Source organism: Drosophila albomicans, chromosome 3 (assembly GCF_009650485.2).
Source record: "Drosophila albomicans strain 15112-1751.03 chromosome 3, ASM965048v2, whole genome shotgun sequence".
NCBI lineage: Eukaryota > Metazoa > Arthropoda > Insecta > Diptera > Drosophilidae > Drosophila > Drosophila albomicans.
In genome coordinates this window covers 15,218,608-15,245,132 of record NC_047629.2, presented here as the reverse complement: position 1 = coordinate 15,245,132, position 26,525 = coordinate 15,218,608, and the positions used below count along the sequence as shown (strand labels likewise).

General features: G+C 38.1%; 5 protein-coding genes across 10 annotated transcripts in view; 2 read left to right on the top strand and 3 right to left on the bottom strand.

Moving 5' to 3' along the window:
- Window positions 1–4,513: 4,513 nt before the first annotated feature.
- On the bottom strand, window positions 4,514–5,973 carry LOC117568861 (WD repeat-containing protein 89). Its single transcript, XM_034249748.2, has 3 exons — window positions 5,868–5,973; window positions 4,846–5,812; window positions 4,514–4,779 (listed from the first exon to the last, which is right to left on the bottom strand). Exons 1-3 carry the CDS (start codon window positions 5,896–5,898, stop codon window positions 4,539–4,541), a joined length of 1,239 nt encoding a protein of 412 aa, XP_034105639.1. The 5' UTR covers window positions 5,899–5,973; the 3' UTR covers window positions 4,514–4,538.
- A 150-nt stretch (window positions 5,974–6,123) lies between these two features.
- Window positions 6,124–8,153, bottom strand: LOC117568862 (eukaryotic translation initiation factor 3 subunit J). The gene is made up of 6 exons (XM_034249749.2): window positions 7,966–8,153; window positions 7,656–7,747; window positions 7,291–7,404; window positions 6,939–7,227; window positions 6,719–6,855; window positions 6,124–6,643 (listed from the first exon to the last, which is right to left on the bottom strand). The coding sequence occupies exons 1-6, from the start codon at window positions 7,979–7,981 to the stop codon at window positions 6,581–6,583; spliced, it is 711 nt and encodes a 236-aa protein (XP_034105640.1). The 5' UTR covers window positions 7,982–8,153; the 3' UTR covers window positions 6,124–6,580.
- A 541-nt stretch (window positions 8,154–8,694) lies between these two features.
- LOC117566677 (zinc finger protein ZFAT-like) lies at window positions 8,695–9,846 on the bottom strand. The gene has a single exon (XM_034246225.1). The coding sequence runs from the start codon at window positions 9,844–9,846 to the stop codon at window positions 8,695–8,697; it is 1,152 nt and encodes a 383-aa protein (XP_034102116.1).
- A 577-nt stretch (window positions 9,847–10,423) lies between these two features.
- Window positions 10,424–12,804, top strand: LOC117568860 (nucleolar GTP-binding protein 1). Its single transcript, XM_034249747.2, has 3 exons — window positions 10,424–10,579; window positions 10,713–10,987; window positions 11,057–12,804. The coding sequence occupies exons 1-3, from the start codon at window positions 10,532–10,534 to the stop codon at window positions 12,690–12,692; spliced, it is 1,959 nt and encodes a 652-aa protein (XP_034105638.1). The 5' UTR covers window positions 10,424–10,531; the 3' UTR covers window positions 12,693–12,804.
- A 1,497-nt stretch (window positions 12,805–14,301) lies between these two features.
- The window catches only part of LOC117568858 (pneumococcal serine-rich repeat protein), an 87,120-nt gene continuing 74,896 nt past the window's right edge, over window positions 14,302–26,525 (top strand). Inside the window, exons 1-2 of one of the 6 annotated variants that reach the window (XM_034249740.2) lie at window positions 14,302–14,637; window positions 21,802–22,004. The gene's annotated coding sequence lies outside the window, so the exon portion shown is untranslated. Of the gene's footprint in view, window positions 14,638–14,736; window positions 14,876–15,757; window positions 16,216–16,248; window positions 16,341–21,801; window positions 22,005–26,525 lie in introns of those variants that run through there. The other 5 variants (XM_034249741.2, XM_034249742.2, XM_034249743.2 and 2 more) reach the window with 5 other exon arrangements.

Below are 26,525 nucleotides of genomic sequence, written 5' to 3'. Positions count from 1 at the left end.
TAAATCCTTAAATTCTAAATTATTTCATTTCATATTAAAGCAATGCTTAAAGTATTCTTTATCTAAATTTTATACATTTTTATAACATATATATTTTTTGACCATTATGCAAAGTTTGTGAAGAGTATTCATTCTCAGTTCCGAGAGATTTACAATCGCAGTGCTAGAAAAAATATGAATAGGGCACGCCCTAATAAAAATATGCATGGCATTGCTATCTTTACGAAACTGAAACGAACTATTGAGATGTTGAGATACTGTTAAAAACGTATTCGGAATATGGACTGAATTATGGGCACAATTAACAGGTAAGTAGAGCCTGTGGCGATAAATGGTGCTGAGTAACCTTGTGAATAGTTGTAGAAAATCGTTTTGGTCTTTGGCAATTCGGTTTTCTGTGTGTGTTTCCACTGTTTTTCCAGCGGGGCCATAAAAACCCGTGAAGAATTAAAAAATTAGAGCAGTCGGCGTTGTTCATGTTCGGGGAAAAAAACTAGCGCAGCGAAAAAATGCACAATGGAAACAAAAAAGTTTGATCTACTTTCCTAATACGGTCCTCGGAATGCACGCCAGGACACGGCCCGTGTTTCCTCGAACCTTCGACGCGTCCATAAAAATCTGCATATACCATCATATTTTTGAGACAATTTCTTTGCCACAAACAATGCGAAACGGGACCAAAACGAACGTGCCATAAATTTTCTGAAAAATTCTCTCTGTCTCTCCTAAAACAATGCGAAACGGGACCAGGACGAAAACGACCCATATATTTTTCTTTTCTTTTTTATTTTATTTTGTTGTATTTTTTAAATTGCGGCTAATAAACAAACATTAAAACAATTAAGTTGCTAGCTAGGTCAATTGAATTTTACATTTTTCTGCTATTTTGGATACTTTTTTGGCGACTGCTGTTGAAAAGTTTGGAATGCAATTCGATTGCCTTCAGATTGCTTAATTCAATTTTTATTATTCTCTTTTTCAATTTCCATTTACTTCGGTTGCAGGTCATATTCACTGGAGGACTGCACTGCAGGACTGCGGTCGCGTTGCAATTTTCGCCGAAGGTGGACCAATAAAAAGGCGCGTCTACCTAAAGGCAAACAACGTCGTCCTGCTTCGTCTCCTGTGTCTCCGAGAACAAAAAATGGCACAATTTTTAGTGGAAATGCGAGCGCGCAATAAAAACTGCCCAGGACTCGGCGAGGCTGCGAGACAAGGACTCAACAACAACTAACTGCCGTAATTAGGACGTTTGTAGAGCAGCGGCCAGTGGACGGTGGACTGAGGGCTGAGGACTGGCAGACAGACTGGAAAAACGTGAAAAAATCATAAAAAGAGAAACGAAATCGTTTAAAAATTGGCTCGCTTTTTGTCGAGTGCCGTTGGAAAACAACGAAAAAATAAAGAAAAAATAAAGAGCAGAGCGAACCACGAGCCGCGTTACAATTGAGACAAATAATTAGGTGAGCCATTGTCGGACATTGTGTGTTCGACCATCGTGCCATGATTAGCGGTTTCTTTTTTTTAGGGCCACAAAAAGAGCGACGCTGACTGTCTCAATGAAACGCTGCAAATAATTCGAGTACTTCCGACTACGAGTACCTGAGACGCCGCGGTGTTATCAACTGATGTGCTCTATTAACAATTTTATGACTTATAGTGAGCTTAATTAAAAATCATTTTGTAATATTAGCGAATAAAAAGGCATCAGTTATAGAGAGCAATAAAAAGTATTTAACTTATATAACAGAGATTAAAAAGAATTAAAAGAAAGCATTATCTCATGGTTGCGAATAATTGTAATGTGAGCAGGCTTTCACTTCAATCAGATTAACTTTAAATATTCTTAAACATATAAAATTAAATGTATAAATTTATATTACTTAATATATTTGGTAACAATATAATACATAGAAAACATATGACACTTAAAATGACTCCGTCTCTTAAGTTAAACGTAATGACTTCATTCATGAACAATTAAGAAAGACTGTGATATATGCGCTATAAAAGCAAAACAGTGCAGAATTCATTTTAAAATATACCAAAGTAATATACAGCAAAAAAACTTAAAATGTAATAAAGGTTGTACTTGGTAAATTGATATTTCACTGTCAAAAAAAAAAGATCTCTATATCCTATTGTCTCTGAGATGGACAGATGGACAGACAGACAGACGGACTGACGGACATGGCTATATCACCTTAGCTGTTGATGCTGATCAATCAATATATATACTTTGCAAGGTAAAAGATTCCTTCTTCTACTTACATTTCATGAAGGCACTAAGTTTCACTAAGTTATTCACATTAAATTAAAACTAACTTTGCCTCTTTAACAAACATTGTAAAGTTGTAAAATTCGATTTTTTGAGTCGTCTGCTTAAATTGCACTAATAAAATATACTTATATGAAACTATAAAATTTCTCTGTTTAGCATATTTCATTCTGTCATATCTGTATATTCCAACTTGATCTAATCTTGGATTAGATTTAATAATTATATTTGTGTATTTATTAATTTTAAACATTTGGGAAACTATATTAGATGAAGACTCTCATTGAAAAAAGGAAGTGAATGACGCCAATTAAATCTTCTATTAAGAGAAAAAGTAGTTACAAATCAGCGCCATTTAAATTCTAAGCATTTTTGAACTATCAATTTTTAACCAACCTCACGTTCATGTAAACATAATTGAGACTTCAACTACAAATTTATGGAAATACTGAAGAATTTCAAAATTATGAAATAAGTTTTTTAACTTTCAAAGTGCGATGCGCATTATTTGAGCGGCATCTTGGCAAACCACCGTGTGTCCTTGATATGCGCTTGAGGGGAACCGCAAAAACATGGCAATCGATCGGCTACGTTTACTATAAATACGCCGTATTGCGGTATGCACACCAACAGGGGGCCAGTCGTTGGTTTTTGGCCATGCCGAGCCGAGACGAATGCCGGAATGCCACTCCAGCCAAACAGGAGAACCAACAAGGCGACTGCCCGGGACAGATTCGCCAACAAACTCAGCTGGGAATCTCGGGGAAAAAGATGCGCAGAAGACGAGACAAGGCAAGACGAGTCTTCGTTTTCGTCTTCGGTAGCCGGTAGTCCACCGCATTGACGAATCACATCAAAGTGGAACACAATTTCAGGGTCAAGCGCCCTGCTAACAAACATGTCAAAGCATAGAAACAACACAAACCCAACAACAAACCGACGACAGCCGATTGCCGATCGCCGCCAAAGGCGAACAAGAAATCTATCTATATACATACATATGTATTTATCCATCTTGTAGTAGACCCAAAAACAGCATCGACTTACCGCAGCAAATTCGCGCTGACTGTGCACAAACAGCAGGGAACACCATAATATTTTGGTTGAGCGTCTCACTGACTCTGGGAGTTGGACCGAGTCCATCTTCGGTCTCTTTTCGATGGAATTCTTTACACTACAATTTATTCATGAGCAATTAGCCACGGTGAGTGGCGGTTTTGAGTGAGAGAGCCAAAGCCAAAGCCAAACACAGAGCCTGGACTTGGTCCTGTGTGTGCGCCGCAGGACCAAATGCAACGGTGGCGGCAACGGTTGCTGCACTCAACTGTGCCGCAGTTTCAGTTGCAGTTGCAGTTTCAATTGCAATTGCTGTTGGACTTGGCGTAAATTTGTGAAAATTAAGTCGTTCCGGTTAGGCCTTTCGATGCTACGTTTTAGGTGGGACTTCTGTAGCAATTTTATTTGTATCGTAGGTGTTGTATTTGTCAACATTTAGCTGCAGCCTCTTTCCGTCTCGCTTCGCTCTGTCTCCTAGCCCAGGCAGTGGCAGTGGATTAGACGATTTTGTGGGCACGCATTTGGGATGCCTCCTGCAGCACTAATTGGCCTAAAGGCAAACTCATGATAACAAGCAGAGAGGGATAGAGAGAGAGACTAAGAGAGTTCAGAAATTATCGTGCTAAGGATGTGCGCTGTGTGCGTTAAGGATGTGTTAATTTTTTACTCAGCCGAGCTTGCTGTCTGCAAATGGTCGCAATAATTTCTGACTGTGAGCGCAAAGTAAATTTCTATTAGAGAGCAGCTTAGCAGCACATTAAGTGAAATACAAATGTAGCTCAGCTTGCTTTGAATATATGTATGTACATATGTACATACATACATTTTTATTGTTCTGCAGCCGCAGAGACAGCGACAACTTCAAGCAGTTTATGCATCGATTTTTTAAGTGGATAAAAATAAACAGCCATTGTGTGGTAGGGGAACCACCCCAAAACCTTGTTCTATTTATTCCCTAGCGAATTCCACTGCTTGCTTACGTTACGTAAGAGCAGTTACGTTTTAGATCACATATTTTCTTTTGTGTAGCAGCCAGCATGTGTCAATGAGCATTCATTAATTCCAATTATGTGGCAGCCCCGGAATTCCCATCGATATCTGGCAACATCGTTTGAGCACAGCGCGCATGTTTGAAAAACATTTGGATTAATAAATGTTCGTTATAATTTCAGTAAAAACAAATCTTTATTTTATAAAAATGTCATTAATAGGGGTTTTTCTTGTGTGACTTAGCAGCCTTTGACTTACTCTTCAGGTTGCTACTGCTTTTAGTGTTGCTGTTATCAGACGACCAGACGGTAATAATGCCACTCTCGCCGCCAGTGACCAGCAGATTTTGATTGGGATCGTACAGACTATCGCGCACAATTTGCTTGTTGCCTACAAAGTTTGTCAGGGGCTCCAACGTTTTCCTAGCCGGCACAACAACTGAGCGCAGCACTTCTCTGTAGAAAATGAAAGTTCAATGTTTAAATATCATAAATACACACAATACAAAAAGAAAATCATACCCTCGATTATGGTTGGTGCCAGCGAGCAGAAACACGCTACCATCGGACAGGTTGTGAGCATTGATTAAGTTAAAATTGCCAGCATTTTGGCGTAGAATGCCAGCTGTGATTTTTGAACGATTAAAGGACAGAATTTCATCTCCTTCTTGGCATTCGTAGCTCATGTAATCGTTAGTGTGTGTAATGCATGAGATTAAGTCTTGACCCTTCTCATTGCGATGCCAGTTTAGACGATGCACACTGCTCTCTGTATTAATGGTATTCAACAGCGCTTCTTCCTCTTCGCTCTCCTGGATATTAAACACATTAATCAAGCCATCAGTGCTGCCTGAGCACAACAAATCTGGATTGCTGGTGTGAAACAGAACAGAGGTCACATCATCGTCGTGGCTATCTTCATAAATGCCAAGTTGTCGACGTTCGCGCACATCAAAGAACACCATATAAGCATTGCCCATGTGCTGCTCGGTGCCGCAGCAAATAACACGACTGTTGGCATTGCGATCGAAGCAGGATATCGTCTTTGGCACTGGCGGTAATCCTTCCTGAGCATCACTTTTATACTCAAATTGCGCCTGAATGCCTTTAATACGCAAGTCTAACAGACGCACTAAGCCATTTGTGGTGCCCACCAGCAAGGTGTTTGCACTATCGTCCAAGAATCGAACGCCACAGATTGTTACCTCTGCATCCAAGCTCTCCACAGACGGAACTCGATCTTGATGAACGGCGGTCAGGAGGCCAGACGCATTGAGGTCGTAGATCTTAACTGAGGTGTTAGATAGACCCGCTGCAATGCAAGTGAACCCTTTGTCGGCACAGAGACCCAAGACGTAGTCTCGCTTTAGTGATAGCGACGCTTCGTCTTGGGGATAATGAAAGCGAAACTTGGCGGACAATTCGTGAGCGGCACAAGTGTCGTTATCATCAATGTCGGCTTCGTCCTCAGAACTAGCGACTACCGTTTCTGTAATATGAATCAATTAAAGTTGTTGCCCATTTTTTATTTAAACTTTTAATACCTGATAAATATTTATTTAGTTTATCGGTCATGTTTGTTTATGTTTGGAAAAAACGACACTCACACGTGTAGTGTTAATGTTAGCTGGTCACTCTGTATCAGGGTTGCATTCGATGCGTTTTTAAGAAAGGTCACACACACATCACATAGTTTGTGACGTCACAAGCGCGGTTCTATCGAAGACTGCCATGAGCAGATATTTAAATGTAGCTGCTGAAATAAAATCCAATTTATTTTAAAATAACATAACAAGAATATCAATTGAGCTTGTTTTAATATCGCTTTATAGTAGTATTATACAAAAGAGAATTTACAAGAAGCCGTCCATGTACCTAATTATTTTGTATTTTGTTTTGTGTAATCTGAAAAATGTTCGTTGAGGTTTCTTGATTGCTTGCTTGACTTGACTTTAGTTATTCTATTATATAATATATATTATAATTTACATCATGTGTAATGGTGTGTGTGCTGTCATATAAATACAAATATATATATGTATACACATATATGTACATATATTTATATTAATATGGCGCTATATATTCAGCTTTTCAATCAACAAAAAGGTTTTAAATTCCTGCGCGCTTTCCTTTAACAAGAAGAAATGTCTCTTTCACTTCAACAAGCAACTATGTATATATACTATATATGTGTTATTATATTCAATAATCAGATATATGTGTTGTGTTCTTTTGTAACTATTGATCCTACTATTCACATGAAATCGTCGTAATCATCGGTAAAATCATTTCCATACTTTTGGTAGCCATCAATATCCTAAAAGATAAGGCAAATGCCAAACAATTAAGATCGTAGATCATTAAGTAATCAATCGATTTCATTGATACTTACATCGTTTTCTGTGCGCAGCGAAACCTTGCCCTTGCCCTTGGCAGCTGGCTTCTTGGCATTTGCTTTCTCCATTTTCATTTTTTCTGAATGCAAGACTTCCACGCTCATCTTGACCTTTTTAATGTCAGTAGCACTCACTTGATACGAGAGAGAAGCATGATTAGTTTGCAATCTATTAATCTGTGGTAATGCTATCAGCATTTCTATGTTGATCACTTACAGTTCACGCATAAGCTGCGCACAAGATCCTCGACGAATTGTGGAAAGTGCGGCGATTCACGATACTGTGCAACTTTCCAGCTGATCGATGCACCGAATTCCTTGAACTCCTCTTTACTCTGCGGATTGAAGGCGTCTAGGCCTCCGCCTATACTCGTCACGCCGAATGTCTCGAGAGCGCTCTTCAGATCGGATTCCTCTTGAATCTTCTGCAGACGCAGCTTCTCAGCTAATTTCTCTTCGGGTGTCAAGTTCGCAAGACGTTTACTTTCCGCCTCCTCGTTTAGTCGCTACAACAAAGTTATAGATATATTGTGTTGCCGATGAATTCAATATTATATTCATAAACTTACCTCTTGTTCTTCCAATTTAGCTTTAAGCGCCTTGTTCGGTTTAGTTTTGACTGGCACTTCTGTTTTCGTGGGTTTCTCCTCGTCCTTTTTCTCCTCCTCATCCTCCCAGCTTTCCTAAAACGACACAACAAAGACAAAGAAAGTATTTGTAATGCGTCACAACAAGAGTGCAATCACAAAGTGACCACGTGTACAAAACATTATGAAAGTGAAAACTACACAACAACAAAAAAAAACTAGTTTCGATTGCCAAGCAAGCAGCAAGCAAAGTTGCATCGCTTGTTGCACGCTTGAACCATATGTAAATTGCCATTTGCTTCAAAGTATATACCTATAGATTGTGTATATAGTCTTGTTATGCTCACCTTAACATCCTCGTCATCGTCCTCGCCCTCCCACTTGTTTATATTGTTGACTGCACTCGGACGTATGACTATTTCACTGTCGGCGGCGGATTCTGTACAAATAATTGCAAAGAAAGTTTGGTTAATATAAGACACTCACATTGCTAAAAATATACAACACATATCCAAGGTTGCTGCACGTTGCCTCTAACAGTCTCCTTTCTTGTCTGTGTCGTTATGACAAAGAGTGAAAGGTGGGGGATGGGAGGGCAACGAGCGCCACATGCGCAGCGCCCACGTTATTTTTGATGACGCACACACGTGCACTTACCCCAGTCGTCGGCCATTTTTACGAATTTGTTTTGGTTGCTCTTCTTTTAAAATGTATTGTGCTTTGGACGAGGCAATTTGTACCAATTTTAAGCAAATTTAAGCCACAATTTCGCAAGGTTTGTCTACGTAAAATACATCGAAACTAATGATGAATTTAATAAGTGTGACCGCAAGATTTGTGTACAAATGTACTAAATTGCATATAAAACACTGAAAAATAAACTATCTCTCAAATTACTTGGTAACACTGTATTCAGTATTATTTTTTGATTCGAAATTTCTGGAAATTTATCAGATTTAAAACTTATGAAGCAATGCAACACCATCTATATTATTTTTTTTCCAAAAAGGTCTGTGAAATGACAGCATGTCGAATTTGGAAACATATAAAGTAGTTATATGATGTTATATTTTTTAGCACTGGCAATGAATCAATTGCAATCGATTAGCAGTGACTTACGATAATATATCGATTACCTTGTAATTTGGCGGGTTTAAAAATTTCCCTTTTCAAAACTATTCACAGCTCTATCCAAGGAAATTATAAACAATCTAATCATGAAACAATTAAATTTATTTTCGCAATGTATACTTAATTAAAATTATATTAACTGTTTCAGAAATTCTTTTATAATTGTACACTTGAAATCCTTATTAATAATTTGAGGCAATATTTTCATTGAAATAATATAAGTGGTAAATTAAAAGATTAATAGCATCATTAACATCATTCTTGGACCGCAAGCCAGTGGGAGGGAAGTACTTCCGGATCTTTATCGTCATCATCCGACTCCAACAGTTCATACAGCGGAGACACCAATTCCCTATCTATTTCACTGGGATCCAACATCTCCGACTTTATGCTTGGTTCTATGGAAAGCGAATAAGTTTCTACTTCCGAGTCGGGTTCATTAACTAATTCCACTAATGATTCCTCCTCCCAAGTGGATTTATCAGAGGGAACTGCTCTCGTTTTATGCTGCTGCATGTGACGCTTCATATTGCGTTTCCATTTCGTTACAAATGAGCACTCTGTACATTTAACTGCCGTCCCATCAACTGTTCTCACTTTGGTGTGTCTTCGCTCATGACGCCGCAAATCGAAAGCACGTTTTGATTCATAATGACACTGTGTGCATTTAAAGCGTTTCTCTCTATTTGCAGGACTCGTTGGTTGTGGATATTCTGTGATTTCATACTCGGTTAACTGTGAATCTGAGTTTGCTAAGCAAATTTTAACGTTATCAGCTGTATCCGGATTGTTATCCTCGGTATTCATTAGTTCCACCATTAACTCTTCCGTGGATTGGTCATCTAGTTCTTGTACATTGTTTTCAATACTAAGTTCAGCATGCATTCTAACGTGCCGCACAATATTACGCTTCCACTTGGTTCGAAATTGACATTTTAAACATTCATATGCAGTTGTGTCATCCGCAATCTTGGGCCTAGAATGAGTTAGCTCATGGCGTCGCAAATCAAATGCCCGGTTCGTTGTGTATTGACATTGTCCACATACAAAGAGTTTCATTGTGATTTCAGTTGGAGTTGCAATTGTTTCCACTTCAGTCGTGGAACTCTCTGCATCCTCAATAGCATATTGAGCGTCTGATGGCTCAATCAATTCCACCAGAATTTCCTCGTATGTCTCCTCAGTTTCGTCTTCTGTTGGCTGCTTAATATCGTGGGTACGCATATGACGTCCCATATTCCGTTTCCATTTGGTGGTGAAGGCGCATTCGCTGCATTTGAATTCCGTTCCTTCGAGGGGCTTCACTTTTGTGTGGCGTTGCATGTGACGTCGCAGGTCGAAGGCGCGCTTAGTTGAGTAGTGGCAATGCTCACACTTGAAGGGTTTAGCGCCGCTCTTGTTAAGCATTGTTTAGCCGTTTTAATGCAAGCACTTTTCTAAAATCAACAATAATCCATAATAATATTGCATCCAGAGCAAACGAAGCGTCTTGGCCTTAGTTGTGATGGCATTTCGCACTTCAACGAGTACGAGTTAAAAACTTGGTTATATGATTATATAGTGCTTATTTCGGTGTATTGTCTTTTGGTTCACGCGAATAATAATGTTTCACATTCACAACAATTAACGCATAAAATCATTCAAAACTTTACAAATGTTTTATGTTATGATTTTTTTAGAGTGACTGTAAATGGGAAGCTCAAAAAATACCAATGTTGATTGTTACACCTTTTGAGACATATTTTTCTAATAGGGCTGCATAATAATATTAGTTCTAAATAAAATTATTAGCTCGACTGTACATAAAGGTTTTTTTACATAAGCAATTTTATTAATGTAAACAAATTATTTTTAATATAATTAGACGTGATTGTAAACATCATGCTCAGTTCACTAATTAGTTAATTTTAACTAGTTCATTGCTTATCTTATAAATTCAGTATTTATGTCTTGAAAAATATGACATTCCAATTGTGGTCACACTGGCACCTCTCTTTTTGGAATCTATTGCTGACACCGCGTGGTGTTTTTGCTGCTGATTCCCATTTATTTTCCTTTTATTTGCGTGGAAAATAAATAGAATTCTACAAAAATGAGTTTGTACAACTTTAAGAAGATTATGGTGGTTCCGCCAGCAAAGGTAAGCCAAAAACAAATTCACTTATTTGTTTATGTCCGTTGGAGCACCCAACTAATGCAACATAACCTCGTGTTTCTGTTTACAAAATGCGCAATACATAAATGATAACTCTATTTTTGTTGTTTTCTTTTAGGACTTCATCGACATTATGCTGTCGAAGACACAGCGCAAGACACCAACAGTCGTCCACAAGGGCTACAAAATCTCGCGAATTCGTGCATTTTACACACGCAAAGTGAAGTACACTCAACAGAACTTCCACGATCGTCTCTCGCAGATTATACAGGATTTCCCCAAGCTGGACGATGTGCATCCGTTCTATGCCGATTTAATGAACGTCCTCTACGACAAGGATCATTACAAACTGGCCCTGGGTCAACTTAACACAGCCAGACATTTGGTGGACAAGTAAGTTAAAGAGTTATTTCTTGTTTTGTTAAAATATTTGCTAATAATGATTGTACTTGTGTTCGACAGTGTTGCCAAGGACTATGTGCGTTTGCTGAAGTACGGAGATTCTCTGTATCGCTGCAAACAGTTGAAAAAGGCCGCCTTGGGTCGCATGGCCACAATCATGAAGCGTCAGGCCTCGAATTTGACATATTTGGAGCAGGTGCGTCAGCACTTGTCTCGTCTGCCAACCATTGATCCCTACTCGCGCACCATTATCATCTGCGGCTTTCCCAATGTGGGCAAATCGTCGTTCATTAACAAGATCACACGTGCCGATGTTGAGGTGCAACCATATGCGTTCACCACCAAATCCCTGTATGTGGGACACACAGACTACAAATATCTGCGCTGGCAGGTGATTGACACACCCGGTATCCTGGATCATCCGCTCGAAGAGCGCAATGTCATTGAAATGCAGGCTATTACAGCTCTGGCTCATTTGCGTGCCTGTGTTCTGTATTTCATGGACATTTCGGAGCAATGCGGTCATTCGTTGGAAGAGCAGGTGAAACTGTTCGAGAGCATTAAACCCTTGTTCACCAACAAGCCATTGATACTGGCCATCAACAAAATTGACATATTAACCTTGGAGGATATGGCGCCAGAGCGTCAAGCTATCATCACCAAGCTGCAGGAGGACAAACAGGTCCCCGTGATGTTCATGTCAACGGTACAGGAAACCGGTGTTATGGAAGTGAAAACAGAGGCCTGCGAACGTTTGCTATCGTATCGCGTGGATCAAAAGATGCGTACCAAGAAGGTGGACAACATTCTCAATCGTCTGCATGTGGCAATGCCAGCGCCACGTGATGAGAAGGTCCGAGCACCGTGTATTCCACCACAGGCGCTGGAGCGTCTCGAACAGAATGCAGCCAAGGCTGAGCGTAAGCGCAAGCTGGAGAAGGAGATCGAGGAGGAAATGGGTGATGATTACATTCTTGATCTGAAGAAGAACTACGAAGAAATACCCGAGGAGGAGCGTTACGATGTGATACCAGAGTTCTGGGAGGGTCGCAACATTGCCGACTACATCGATGCCGATATCTTCGAGAAGCTGGAAGAACTGGAGCGTGAAGAGGGTCTGCGTGAGGCCGGCGGTGTTTACACAGTGCCTGATATGACCATGGATGAGACGCTTAAGGAGATTCGTGAAATGGCGAAACAGATACGCGGCAAGCGCTTTGAACTGCGCGACGAGAAGCGTCTGTCCTCCAGAAAGAACAAGCCCATCATTCCCCGTCATAAGCAGCCCAAGGTGCGTGATCGTTCCGTCAACAAATTGGTGGAGACTATGGAGGGTCTTGGCGTCGATATGTCTGGCAACGAGAATGCCAACTTCACCAAATCGGTGGTCGATCTTCGCAGAGGAACTGTTGCCGTTGGCAGCAAGATAACACCGAAGGCCCCGCTGCTGGACAAAGAATCTTCAGCTGTGGTCAAGAAGACCGGCAAGCCACTGAAACGTGCTCCAGCTCGCGACACCCTCGGCATCAAGGATGTGGCAATCAGAAAGAAGGCGCAGATTATGGCCAAGCGCGACATTGCGAAGAAGGTCACCCGACTGGGTCTCAAGGGCGAGGCAGATCGCTTCATTGGTACGAAGATGCCGCGGCATTTGTATTCCGGCAAGCGTGGCACGGGCAAGACCGATCGCCGTTAAGTGCCTTAGCTTTACGAATAGTTCTATTTCACCATATATGCTGTATAAATGTATCGCGTTTCCTAAAATACCTTCACAAAATCAAATACAAGTTGTATTTAACAAACTCAAATTTCAGTTTTAATTCTCGTTATACTTGGGATATTTTTTGGGTGTAAGATCATGTGGGAAGCTAATTATACTCTGAGCGGTTGCAGATTGCTGTGGATTTTATATCAAGGTCGCGTTGATATCCCACGAATAACCCTTAGTTATTATGAGTCCTATTTAGAATTGATATTAAATAAAAAAAAATATCAAATTAAAAATAAACTTAAATGTGACGTTTCTTCTTCTCATATATTGAGTGTACTTGCCAGTCGTTTATAGCTTTAAATTTATAATAAAACTATTTAAAATACTATCGAAATTTGATCTCTCTTGAACTTTATCGAAAAACCAAAAAAATATTATTTTCAACAGTTTTTAAAGAGTGGGATCGAATTTGTAATGATGTTATACTTAGTTCGTTGTTACTTTAGATATACAATAAGGAATACAAGGAAATAATTGTTGTAAACAAATGCAGACACATCATCAAATCATGTGATTTATAATGTAAACGAATCAGAATCCCTTAGTTTGACCTGTCTTAGCATCGAATTAAAAGGAAGCATAATGAACTTGGTCCTGAGTTTCACAAGCATACATTTAAAGCGGATTCAACTCCATTCATATTTAACAACAGAGTGTTTTCTGTCCGATAAAACAAGTAAGTTGTTGGCATATAGAATGGCCAACATGCAATTGTGGACTGTCAGGTCGACTTGTAATTAATGATAATTTGATTTAAAATCTCTGTTGATATGTCCAATGTCATTGAATTAAAATGGGCATACAACAAACTGTGCTCTTCCATTCGCATTTATCCGTTGCCTGCATCAAAAATATTTTTAATTTATGATGTTGCCTTCGAAGTATTATGTCAGAGTGCAAATGTACTTTTGTGTGTACATTTCTACATGTTTACATATATAATTATACACATTCATACGTATACCAAATACAATTTCACATATTAACTTGGGTTGAATTTTTAATTCCCATGAAAATGAAATTACAACCAATGAGGGGCGTGGGCTTAATGTACGTATACTTGTTCTCATTTCAAATATATATTTTGACATTTAATTATAATGTAATCTATTGGGATACTGTCAAGTTAAATTCAATAAAGATAAAGCTTTTTATTTTAATTAAACCCTTTTTGACTTTGGCTTTGACTTTATTTATTTTCTGACATAGAATAAAGTTTGGAATTGATCAGTTCAGCTATTTTATTTCAGTTCAATTTTTATTATTAAAATAATAATAATATAAAAAAAGTATATTAAATTTTTCACAGTGTCTGTTAATGTAAATTAATGTTTAACATTGAGTTTTCTGCGCTGCGGCAAAGCATTGCATCTGCAGTGTAACTGACCTATTGGCCAACTTAGGCACTCTGTTAACCCGCTGTTAGTTAACATTCGAGGCTCTCTCTCTTCGTGTATGTGTGTCTTTGCTGTGCAGCTTCGTTTGTCGCATTGTGCGTGGGATTCAAAAACAGTTTACGCCGAGTACTCGACACGTTCGCAAGGCTCGTTTTGGGCTACGCTCCGTTTAGTTCCGTTAACGTCGCCCGCAATCCCCCCGTCCCAGTCCTTATACTAGAATCAATCAGTTGAACGCTTAACAAAGAGAAGTGTGCGATCGAATAAAACGGGCATTTCCACACAAAAAGAGTTACAGAATGTGTGAAATGCGCCTCAAAGTAGGCTAATGAAATGGCGCGTGTTCTTTAGCAGCAACAGCTCATCCATACATACATACATATGTACGTATGTATGTACATAGATGAATATATGTATTTATAAGCATACATGAACATGTGTATTCCCTTTGTGGCAGTGGCAACAACATCAATGTAAGCACACAGCTCCATTAGCAAAGTGGAGTCTGTGAGTGTAATTTTGTGTGTGTGTGTATAACTGTGTTGTTGTTGCGCTTGTGTGCGTTTTACGCACGCCGCGGCGCGTTACAATTACGACAACAACAACAGCAATAACAACAGCAACAACGACAACAACAACAGTAACTTTTGGAAGAAGAAGCTGCGCACGTTTGCGTCTCCCAGGCTACACTTGGAAAACGTTTCATTTTGGGTTTGTTACTGCGTCTGTTGCTGACTTGGCTCATTTCTGTTTTTTTTTTTTTTGTACTTACTAACTGTGTTTTGGCAGCCCTCACACACACATGTGGTGCAGCTACCTTGCAAATATGTTGAAGCAAAAAGTTTTGCTGACAGTTTCCATAGCTGGTTTTTTACTTTAAGTAAACGCATAAAAAATGTCCGCATTAGCGAGTGCCGACTAGCATCACTATGAGCTTACAATAGCAGCAACAACAACGGCAATCTGAATAACGGCAAACAGACAAAAGCCATTTTGCATATGCCTCGCTGAATGTGTGCATGTGTGTGTGTATGTGAGTGTGATTCTTGGTAGTGAACATTTTTCCGCTTGGCTAACGGAAGCACTGCCATAAAACGTTTCCAAATCCAACGTGCTCATATACGCATCTACACCTGTACTAACATCAACACACACACCATCTCATACTCACACACACACATTCTCACCTGGTAGTCGTAAAACGTTCACAACAAAGTTTTTGATAGAAAACAGATGCTTGGGCTAAAACATGCAACAGCATCGTATAAATAACAGACTAAGGCTAGCCAAACAACACAAGAGAGAAAGGCAACAAAAAAAAAAAACATTTTGTCCCTGCTGTCGACGTCGACGCAGAAGGCTGCCGTCGCTGCCAACGCCGACGTCACACGACAACAGCGACAGCAACAGTTAACAGAGAGTGTCTCTCATGTCCCTTCATCGAGTTAACAGTTTCTGTTAACACTGACCTATTGCCCGCGTTCTTCGCCTGGCTGTGTGAGAGCGTCTGTTAATGTTGACAGCGTTAACAGTGCGCTGTTAACAGAGAGCTGTTGGCTGCTGTGGCGCCCAGACGCCATCCCCAACAGTGTTGGGCGAGATTTGGATCTGTTTGCATCGTCGGCAGGCAACGCGTTCACTCACACACTGATACACCAAAACACACCGACACACACTCAGCCATACAAACACACACACAAACATACGCATACCGTGTCAGAGGACAGTCGAAAACTGCGCGTGGTCGCCCCACGGGCCACTGAGTGTGAGTGCGAATGCGATTGCGATTGTGAATGTGAGTTAGTTTTGTGAGTGAGTGTGTGTGCATGTGTGTGTGTGTGCGTTGGCAACTTCATAAAAAATTCAACAGCCTACCAAAAGAAAAACAACAAGAAAATTCCTAGAGAGCAGCTGAAGAAGCAACAAAAAAAATAAAAGAAAATATATTGTATATACAAAAGAAATGTGTGTAGTATATAAATAAATGTGTATAAACAAAAGTGCAAGTAAAACACAATATTTCAACGATAAATTCAACAAAATCAGTGGCGGTAATTAATAGTGTTCTAAAGTACCACATAAAAAGCAACAAACAAAACGAAATGTTTGTTTAAAAATAAATTCTATAATAATAATAAGCATAAATGAAAGAAGGCGCTGTTTAGAGAGTGTAACGGTAACGCAGTGTTTAGCTTTCAGCTCGATGGAACACGAACGAACACACACACACACACACACACAGACGCAGACTGAAGTTCGGTTGATTTTTACGCATTTTTTTGCGACTCTTAACTTTGCTGTCTGTGTGCGTTTTGTTTCATCTTTTTCGGTTTTTGTTTGTTTCGAGCCATTTATTTGCTCTTTAACGTTTCATCACTGCGTTCTACTTGTGTGTTAGTGTTTGTGTGTGTGTGTGTCCCACGCTTCATTTTGGAGCTTCACATTCCGGCTGCTGTTTCGTTCTCTCTTGGATTCTTGCACAGCACACACACACACATACACTTACAAAGGACACGCCGCAAACCGTTTGCCCAGCACTCGACGTTCACAACTCTGTGTGTATGTGTGTGTTTCGAACTTTTTTCGCTTTATGTAAAAACGAAACACTCACAAACACACACACACACACACACACACACACACACGCGAGGAGAGACTCATTTATTTGTATATGCATGTAAAATACATATAAATACATACACTCTCTCTGTCAGTGTATATGTATGTACATTCAACAAATTGTTGAATCCAGCAGCGTCTTGTGATTTTTTTTCCTCCTTTTTTTTTTGTGCTCGCTTCGCTTCGTCTCGCTCTTCGCGTCCTTCCAGCAACTGACGCCCACTACTTGCGGCAGCTTCCGTCGTCGTCAACAAGTTGAAGCTGTTGCCGCTGCCAGAATTTCAATTTCTACAGCACTCGCTCGCTCTCTCTGTGTCTGTGTGTGTGTGTGTGCGTGTGTTTGTATTTCCCTCTGTGTGTGTGTGTGTGTGTGAGTGGCGCCTTGAAGTATGTCAAAATTTTTGTGTAGGTTCTCCAAGCTGTACAGATAAATTATGAGTGTAAATTGCCGTTGTTGCTCAGTGTCTGAGTATTGGCAGTTCACTGTTACACACACACACACACACACATTTATACATATATTTGTATACTTGTATGTGTGTTGAAGTGCTGCCAATCGTATTCGGTCTTTTCGGTCTGGCTGCTAACTCGATTTCTGTCACATTTCAATGCTCTTGGCAACCGCAATTTGGCCAATTGCAAGTATTTCTGGCAACCAAACGTCTATTAGACGTATATTATACTACTTATATATGATATGAATGTATGCTTGTATGCTTGTATGTATGTATGCATGTGGTAGTGTTTGCTGGTCAAACCTTATTGTATCAGTTTGCTAATTGAAATATTTTGCCACACATATTTTTGTGCTGAGCTAAGCGCACACACAACGTTTTTGGGGCGACGCACAATTTTTGGACCCTTTTGTAATTAGCTGGTAGCACTTTTCGCTCTTGGCCTTGTAAGCCAAAACCAATTTGGCTTTGACGCTTCGTTTGGCAAAAAAAAAAAAAAAACTAAAAAAGAAGAAAAAAAAGAGAAAAAGAAATATTGACCTAATTAAAATTAATGTACAATTAGCAAAATCAGCAAAATGCTTCACACAACACCGAATTTTCTTCGCTTTTTTTGTGTGTGTGTGTGTGTGTTTTTTTGGGCTCCGACTGAGCAAATAAATAAACAATTCGAATACGTATTGCGTATACGTAATGTATACACACAACACACAAAGAAAAAAAATAACAACATTGGCCTTTGAACAATGAACAATGTGTTCGATTCGAGGTGTTTATAGGTTCGGAACAACAAGCAATTCAACTTCCTTACCTCTCCCCACTCAGAGAATTCCCAAGGGACCTAAAAAATATCGTACTGCGTATAGTTTGTATGTATGTATTGTGTGGATGGGCGGAAGTCGAAGCTATCAAATCAATATCAATTTATTATGGTCAAGCTCTAAGTGGCGTTAATCTTTTATTTCATAGCTATTTTTATTTTATAATACCTAATTGAACTTCTGAAAAGTTCATTGAGGAGAGAACTTTTGTCTTTTATTTCATAAGTACTTTTTATAATTTTAATTTATAATTTTTAATAACAAAATTAAACTTTTTACAGATTGTTCCTTTTATTTCCTAATTTTAAATTATTCGTTCTCTGATTATAATTATTTTTTATAGATTAACCTTTAGTTGATTTTTCTCAATTTCATATTTCATTTTATATATGAAAAATGAACTTCAAGAAGTATACAACTTTCAATCTTTTAATTCCCAGAAATTAAGACCCAACGCAGTTCATTAAGCACAGTTTTTACTTTTTCTTCCTTAATTGATTACAGCTATTGATGAGTTGCAGCTTGCTTAGTTTCCCAATATTTCCTCTTATCTTCTTACTTTTTCTTATTAACTTTTATTGTTGACAGTGTTTTTTCTTTACTTGAAGTCAATTTCATATTGCATTTTATACATATATCAAAATTCAACTTCTAAAAGTTTATGTTGGGCTACAACTTTTAATCTTTCAATTATTAAGTATTTGTTTTTTGCCATCTTCAGATTACATTTTAAAATTTAATTAAACTTTTAAAAGTATTTTTAGATTGTTCATTGTTGGTAGTTTTCATTCTTTTGGTTTCAATTGAAAACATCATTTTATATTACTAAATTGAACTTCTTTAAGTGTATTGATAAGTGACAGCTTTAATCTTTTAATTCGCATTTATTTGTGCTTAGTTTCGGAATGTTTTACAAAATTTCATTGAACTTCTAGAAGTCCATTGATGAGAGTCTTTATCTTTCATTACATAAATATTTGATTTTAATTTAAGACTTTTTTTGTGTACAATAAAGCTGGACTTCTTGCATTTGTAGTTTAAATTTCTTAGTTTCTTCTTTTTTGTTCTGATTATTTTATGAAACTGAATTTCATTTTGATAAGTTCAATCACACAAGTTTTTTTTTTCTTTCCATTAGATATGGAATTCAATTTAGCACTTAATTTTTGTAAAACAAAACTGAGTTTATTGATAAGTTGCAGCAATCATCTTTTAATTTGTAATTATTTGTGCTCCATTTCGGATTATTTTATAAAACTTATATTAACTTTAAGAAGTTTATACAACTTTTAATCTTTCTTTCCATTAGGAATAAAACTAATTTTAGCACTTAATTTTTGTAAAAGCAAAAGTTATAGCTTTAATCTTGAAATTCAATAATTATTTCTGCTCAATTTCTGGTTATTTTATAAAACTTCTAAAGAGTTAAGCTTGTGAAGAATGTGAAGAAAATGTTGCAATAACTAGATGTTGAAGCAATGTGTGTGGCAAATTGAAAAGTTCGATAACATTAGAATTATATGAAATGCGTTTCGTCGTGTTAGCGGGTTGCCTTAACTGCTTTTGGCGCCACAGATGATACCCAAATTTCGAAATAAGTATATTCGTGAGGAGATTTATTTATGAGAACACAACTGCGTGTGTGTGTGAGTGTGTGTGTTAAATCTCTGCCAGAGGCTGCTCAGTGACATGATGAGATGTGCACGCGTCTAAAGCGAAGCTGCGTGAGGTTGTATTAGTCACAGCTTAGGCTATACGCTGCGTATACGCATTGTCTGCTATTGAAGCCAACATGACGTATGGGTAACAAAAACTTAAAACTTCTTGATGCTCAAAATGGCTCAATGCCTTGCGTCTTTTATGGGGAAAAGTTGCTCGTGTACACACACACACACATAGCACACAAACACACATACACACATACACACACACGCAGTTGAGTATAGATAATTGTATGTGACATTTCTGACGTCTCATTTTCTGCCTTATAAACTTCCAAATGAATTTCGGCAATCCCTTTTTTCTTTTTTGTGTTGTTCCCAAACTTTTCACAAATGGGAATTTATTTTAAAGTTTGGCATAAATCTGAGCATAGGCAGGCTGCTAAAGCGTATCCGCATAACGAAACTGAAACAGCAACAGAAACCGAAACCAAAAATTGTTTATTGTGTGTGCGCGCGGACTCAATGTGTATTTTGGCTGGAACACGCCTCGCCGACCAGCGTTATTGTGGGAACACGGCATGTGCCTCAGTTATGTCGAGTATATACGAGTACATATGTTGTAGTACATAAGGGCCAGGTACCAAACTATATACATATAGTATATATTAATGTGTGTTCGTATGTTTGTCGGCAGCATATTGTGTTAGTAGCATAAATAATACAAATCTGCGTGGCATTGGCATGCGAATTTGGTGACTGCCAATACGACAGAGACAAAAATAATGTGGGGCATCAAGAATATATATGTACATATATATGTTAGTATGCATATGTATCGGAATCGGAATCGGCAAACCTAATTATAGAATGTCCACAATACTAAAAACATGTTAGTTTCTTTGTCTTCCGTTTCCTTTTCGCTGCAGTTTTATGGCAGCTACAACATATAGTATATTTAATATACTATAATGCATTTCGCAAACGTGTGTATGTGTGTGTATGTGCATTGATTCGTAATCTTTTCGCTCAGTGTAGCAGCTGCCACTTGGCTTCACATTTTACGCACAAGGCCACGTTTGGATACAGAGCTGAGCTGAGATACATTATACAAAGGGCTTCTATTGTTGTTTTGTTCGCCATTGTTGTGGGTAGCATATGACAACTCCTTAATCATCATCGATATATACAGAGAACGTCGCGATATATATTTATGTTAGACACATTCAACTTGGCGACACAGCCTGCTGCAAGTCATGAGCAACAGCAAGAAATCTTGTTGCCTGACTTTGACTTGGTTTTCTCAAATTATCAGACACACACAAGCACACACACACACACACAGAGTCAGGGACATGCCTGAGGGGGTCAGTATTAAATGGCAATTTCCCGTTTTTCGGTCATGCTGCGGATGCTTCACGTTCACCATTTAACCAGCTGCCTTCTTGTTTGCTTGCTTGCTTTTCTCTTTTCCCTTTTCTCCTTTTTTGTACTTATTTTGTTTGCTGCGCAGTAAAACAAATTTGGTTTGGCATTGGTTTTATTTATTGTGCGTAATTGATGAGCTTGTTAATAAATTATAATTCAATGCGAATGCAAGTCATAGCCGCAATCATAAATTTGTAAATCTGCGACTCGATTTAATTGCCTAAAGCGACAAGCGTTCCACATAAATTGCAACTGTCTTTTTTGAACCTGTTAAATTGCGAATTGGCTCTAATTAAATGGATGGGGAGGATGAGCCAAAGATTGCTTGCGATGATGCTGCATCCGCATTTCGGCGTCCTTCAGTCGATGGCGCTCCTCGAGTTTGCCTTCAATTGCTCGTATTTTGTGCAAATTACTGTGAAACGCCTTCGGGCTTGGTCCACAAAATGCAATTAGCATGACAATTTGGCAAGAGGAAACTGTAGGAAGGTACTTAAGCATTTTGTTGAATTTCCTTACTTCTGCTCTTGCTGCTGCTGCTGCTGTATTAGATAAAACACACACACAAACACACACAGACACAATCAATTGACTAAAAATGTAAATCAACTAATTAAAAGTGCGACCACTATTTGAAATAATATTTGCATTAGGCAAAAAGCCATTTGCATTGTGGTTTAAGCCCCTCAGTTTTTAATGCGCTTAACACACAAATTCAAATTCAATTCACACTGATCGGAGATATGTGCAAGTGATTGGCAATTTCAATTAAGCAGAATCAACAATAATTCAAACCCGATAAACCCGAGAGACGCCATTGATAATGAATGCGAGCGAAAATAAATCTTTGAAGCAGGTGAATTATTTCATTCGTAACTAATATTAATTAAATGTCATCACTTGGCCAAGCCAAAAGCCAGCAAATATATATGGCATCATAAATATTACGAGCCTCGTTTTATTGCCCAAAAGGTGCGAAGATGTATCACATAATAGTTGTATCACGTACATACGTGTATGTATGAAGCCGAACCCTCAGTTGATGCCGAAGAACTTAAAAGCCTTTTTATTATGCAATATAATTTTAATAGTTGGATTGCCTGCAAATTATCTCAGTTGAGTTTGTAAAGATGCGTTTCGTTTCGTTTTTTAGGCATTATTAAAAAACTTCTGCTAGCTGCAAACGCATAAAGTTAAGCATCAAATTCGTATAACATTAAAAGGTGAAGACTGACAAACTTTTGAATTAAATAGGGTCAAGCTACGTAAACTATTTTCAAAGCGAGTCAAATAGCATTTAAAGAAATACTGAAATTATCAAATAGCAAGAAAGAAAACTACTGTCGGGGTGCTTGACTGTGACAATTAAAGTAAAATAGTGCAGTATTTTAATATACTATATTAATATTTAAAACAAATAAAATATATATACCAAAATGCATATTTGGTATATTAACTTAAAAACTCTATATTCGACTCGACAATAAAAGCAAATCAGTTCAATATTATCATTTTAATATACTATATTAATATACCAAAAAAATACAGAAACATACCGAAATGCATATTTGGTATTTTGATTAAACAAGTCTATCTTTTATAATCTCTATTGACATGACAATTGAAGTCAAACAGTGTAGTATTATTATTTAAATATACCAATTTTTTTTTTAAATATACCAAAGTGCATATTTGGTATAAATATAACAAGTCTATCTTTTATAGTATTTATTAATAGAGCATTTAATATACTGAAAAAATACAGACCTATACTGAAGTCTAGAGTTGGGGTATTGAAATTACAAGCACATACATAGTCTCTTAACATAGACCTAGGCTATTAATGCTGATCAAGAATATATTTATTTTATGGGGTCAGATATGTCTTCTTACATTTCCTGTCGGCACAGAGTTGTAATACCCTTTTGCCCTATGGATAGTGGGTATAAATACGTGCAAAGTAATGTAAAATATTTCGAGTTTTGAAAGTTTTCTATCTTCTTTTTTACTTATAAGTTGGCAACAAGGTGCAAATGTGTCAGTCAATTGATAACATCGCGAGCTCCGTCGAGTGTAGCACATTAAAATAGCATAAAATATAATCTCCTTTCAAACAGACAAATTCAATTTCCTGTCAGATGCTGTGCCTGCGATTGGCACAGTCTAAGGTCCCATATCAAACGCTCTTTCAAAAGACTTTGCTTGCCTTCCTTTAGTTCCTTTCCTTTTTGTTCAGTTCGGTTCAGAGTTTGACTGTTTACTTAGTAGTAATTAAAATTTGATAAGCACTAAAATAGAGTCTAGTTAAACGTGTGAGCATTAAGTTGGCTTCGCTTGATGACCTTTGATAGTGTTGCACTAATTTGTTAACCTCCCGCTGAGGCGTCTCCCTTGGGCCCCAGAAGTGAAATTACAAAATCACATAAATTGTTCAGCATGAAGCGCAAACTTCATGACAAAGTTGTAAGTACCCCGTTTGCCTGGCGACAGCAGCAGAAAATAAAAGAGAGCCGACACAAAAATACTCACACACACACATACACACATGCAGAAAAAATGTCAAAAAAGCAAATGCCAACAGCGCAACGAACAAATACTTCATATCTGCCACACACATGGACACACAGCAAGAGGAGGAATATACAAAAGCCGCAAAATGTTTGCATGCGTTGTTGTACATGTGTGTGTTTGTGTGTGTGTGTGTGTGTGTGTTTGTATGTGTTGGCAAGCTACATGACATTGACTAACGTGCGACATGAACGTGCCAGAGGATAGCACACACCGACACCGACACCAACACCAACACCGACACACACGCATAACCATGCAACAGAAACACGTATACGCAGCGTTGGCAAAGCAATTTACTGCAGTGAAATTTAACACGAACAATTTAATTTCAATAAAAACGCACACAACACCTACAAAAGTGGCCATAACATTTTTGATGTTTACACAAATGCAATTCCCATTTAATTGCTGCTTGCTGCAAACTTTTATTTCACCTGCTTTGCTGCTGCTTTGCTGCTAATCTGTGGCACGTTATTCACGAAAATGAAATGCAAATAGGTTTTGCGCCGTTGCAATCTAAATAGTTGCAGTTATGGGTGGCAAGCTGATGAAAGGCTGCAACACTTTTCCTTTTTTTCTTTCTGCGTTTTTTTTTGTATTCTTTTTTTCTTTGCCCCTTCTGCAAGTCAATTGCATTGAATGGATAGCGGGCGGGAGGGTTAATGGGCGTGGCATGCGGCACAGAGGCACAAGGGCAAAGCCTGGCAGCTGTGTTTACTTTAGCGTGCACCGAGTGCGAACGTGTGTCCGTGTCTGTGTCAGTGTCTGTGTGCTAAGCATACGCCTGCCTGAGTTGCTTAAATGTCAGTTTATATCTCAAGGATAAGCCGTTTTCCCATTGCTGCTGCCTGCCAGCAGCGGCGTCTTTGGCGCTTTTCTTTTGGCCTGCCAGACACACAAACACACACACACACATACACATTTAGCATATAGACTCGGTTGTAATACTATATGCATTATTTCTGGAGGCTTCACACATCATGATATATGCATGAGCGCATATTCGTGGCATATGCAATCAGCGATGTGTTGCTGCTTTAGATGTGATAGCTGCTACTGTTGCCATTGGTTTGGGCCACTTTTGCTAGAGAATAAAATGCAGAAATTGCATTTCAAACTTGGGAATACACAGTTCACAGTTCAGAGTTCGCATTTGCTGACAATTGTAATTAAGATTTACGAGCAGACAATATCTTTGGCTTCCCCTATCGATGGCCATTATCGAGCACTCCCGCTCACTCGCTCAATTAGTGTCAAAGCCAGCGTCTCTGCACACACACACAGCTAAACATACGTCTTGCTATGTTTATGAGCACATTAAGTTTTAATGCAACGTGTAAAATCGTAGCTAGCTATTTTGATTACTCATACGCCACGTTGTTTACACACACAAATCGCACAGTCAGCATCGCAAGCATGGCTAAAATACCAGCCAACAGCAGCAGCAGCATCCACAGCATCCACAGCAGCGATAACAACCACAACAACAACAACAACAAGCAGACGATGTCGGTCGTAATGAGCGCCAGTTAGCAGGAACACGAGATAAACTTGTTGCAGCGATAAAAAGCTATAAATTTGCCATTCACTTTGTGCCAGCCAAAGCACATGTGTTTGTGTTCGTCCATGTGTCTGTGTGTGTGTGGGTGTGTGCGTCGTCTGTGAGCTTCTCTAATTAATAGCTTAACGCATACGAGGCCACCCAGACCACCCATTTGACTAAATGCTTGCAATTAAATTGCACTAAAATCGCTTGCGTTCTCAGGGGCATTAAATACTTACGCGTCGACTCTTCGTTGTAGTCGTTGTAGTTGTCGTATCATCATCATCAATAGCCGCTAAGTGCCTGACCTGATACGCACTTAACAATTATCTGCGCATATTCATTACATCTCATTTGCATAACTAGCTAATGTTATTGATTATTTATAACTACGATCAAAAATTAGGCAGAATCGTAAATATTTCAATCAGTGATTTAGATCCGTTTATTACATTATTTATTTAAATGATTTCTGACAATTTCTTTGGCATTGATTTGAAAATTTACAAATTATTCAAGAAATTCTCAATGTTGTATATATATATATATTCGTATATTAATATACAAAGCAGTGGCTTTTAGTATATTTGAGATTTTTGGTATAACTTTTGATGGAATTAGTATATGAATATACTAAACTTAGTATGTTAATATATTAATTTAATATATTTTAAAGATATATATATGTACATATAACTTATGAAAGCAGTATTGGTAATCGAAAAATAGCTTTTGGTATATTTTTGGTATATTAATTTGGTATATGCAGATGGTATTACCGCTTTCGTACTGTTTTGCATTTTTAATGTAATTTTGCAGCGGATTTTCTAAGTCGAGCACACTTGACTTTCTTACTTGTTACGAATGCTTACCTTTTTTCTCCTAATTTCTTTCTTGATTAAAAGAAAATGAATTTGAACAATACAGTATGTCTGATATTAGTATATCTTAAGAGATGTGTACTTTGTCTAATTTTGGTGTACACATTTTTCCAAATAATTGTTCTAGTATCGTCATCAAAGCTTTTCTTGTTACCTCGAAAAGGACTCTTAACTATTTATTTATGTAAATTATTTAAGCCTAGGCTAACATCATGTTAAAATATCAACAATAATCGTTTTGCAGTAATTTAAATTCATTGAGCATAAAAAAGGCAATAAAATGCTTTTGGCTTCAAATGCTTGTTAGCGTCATTTATTGTATGCAAATTTGTTATTACTCATTGGCGACTATCTATTTTTTGTGCCGTAATTGGTTGGCCTT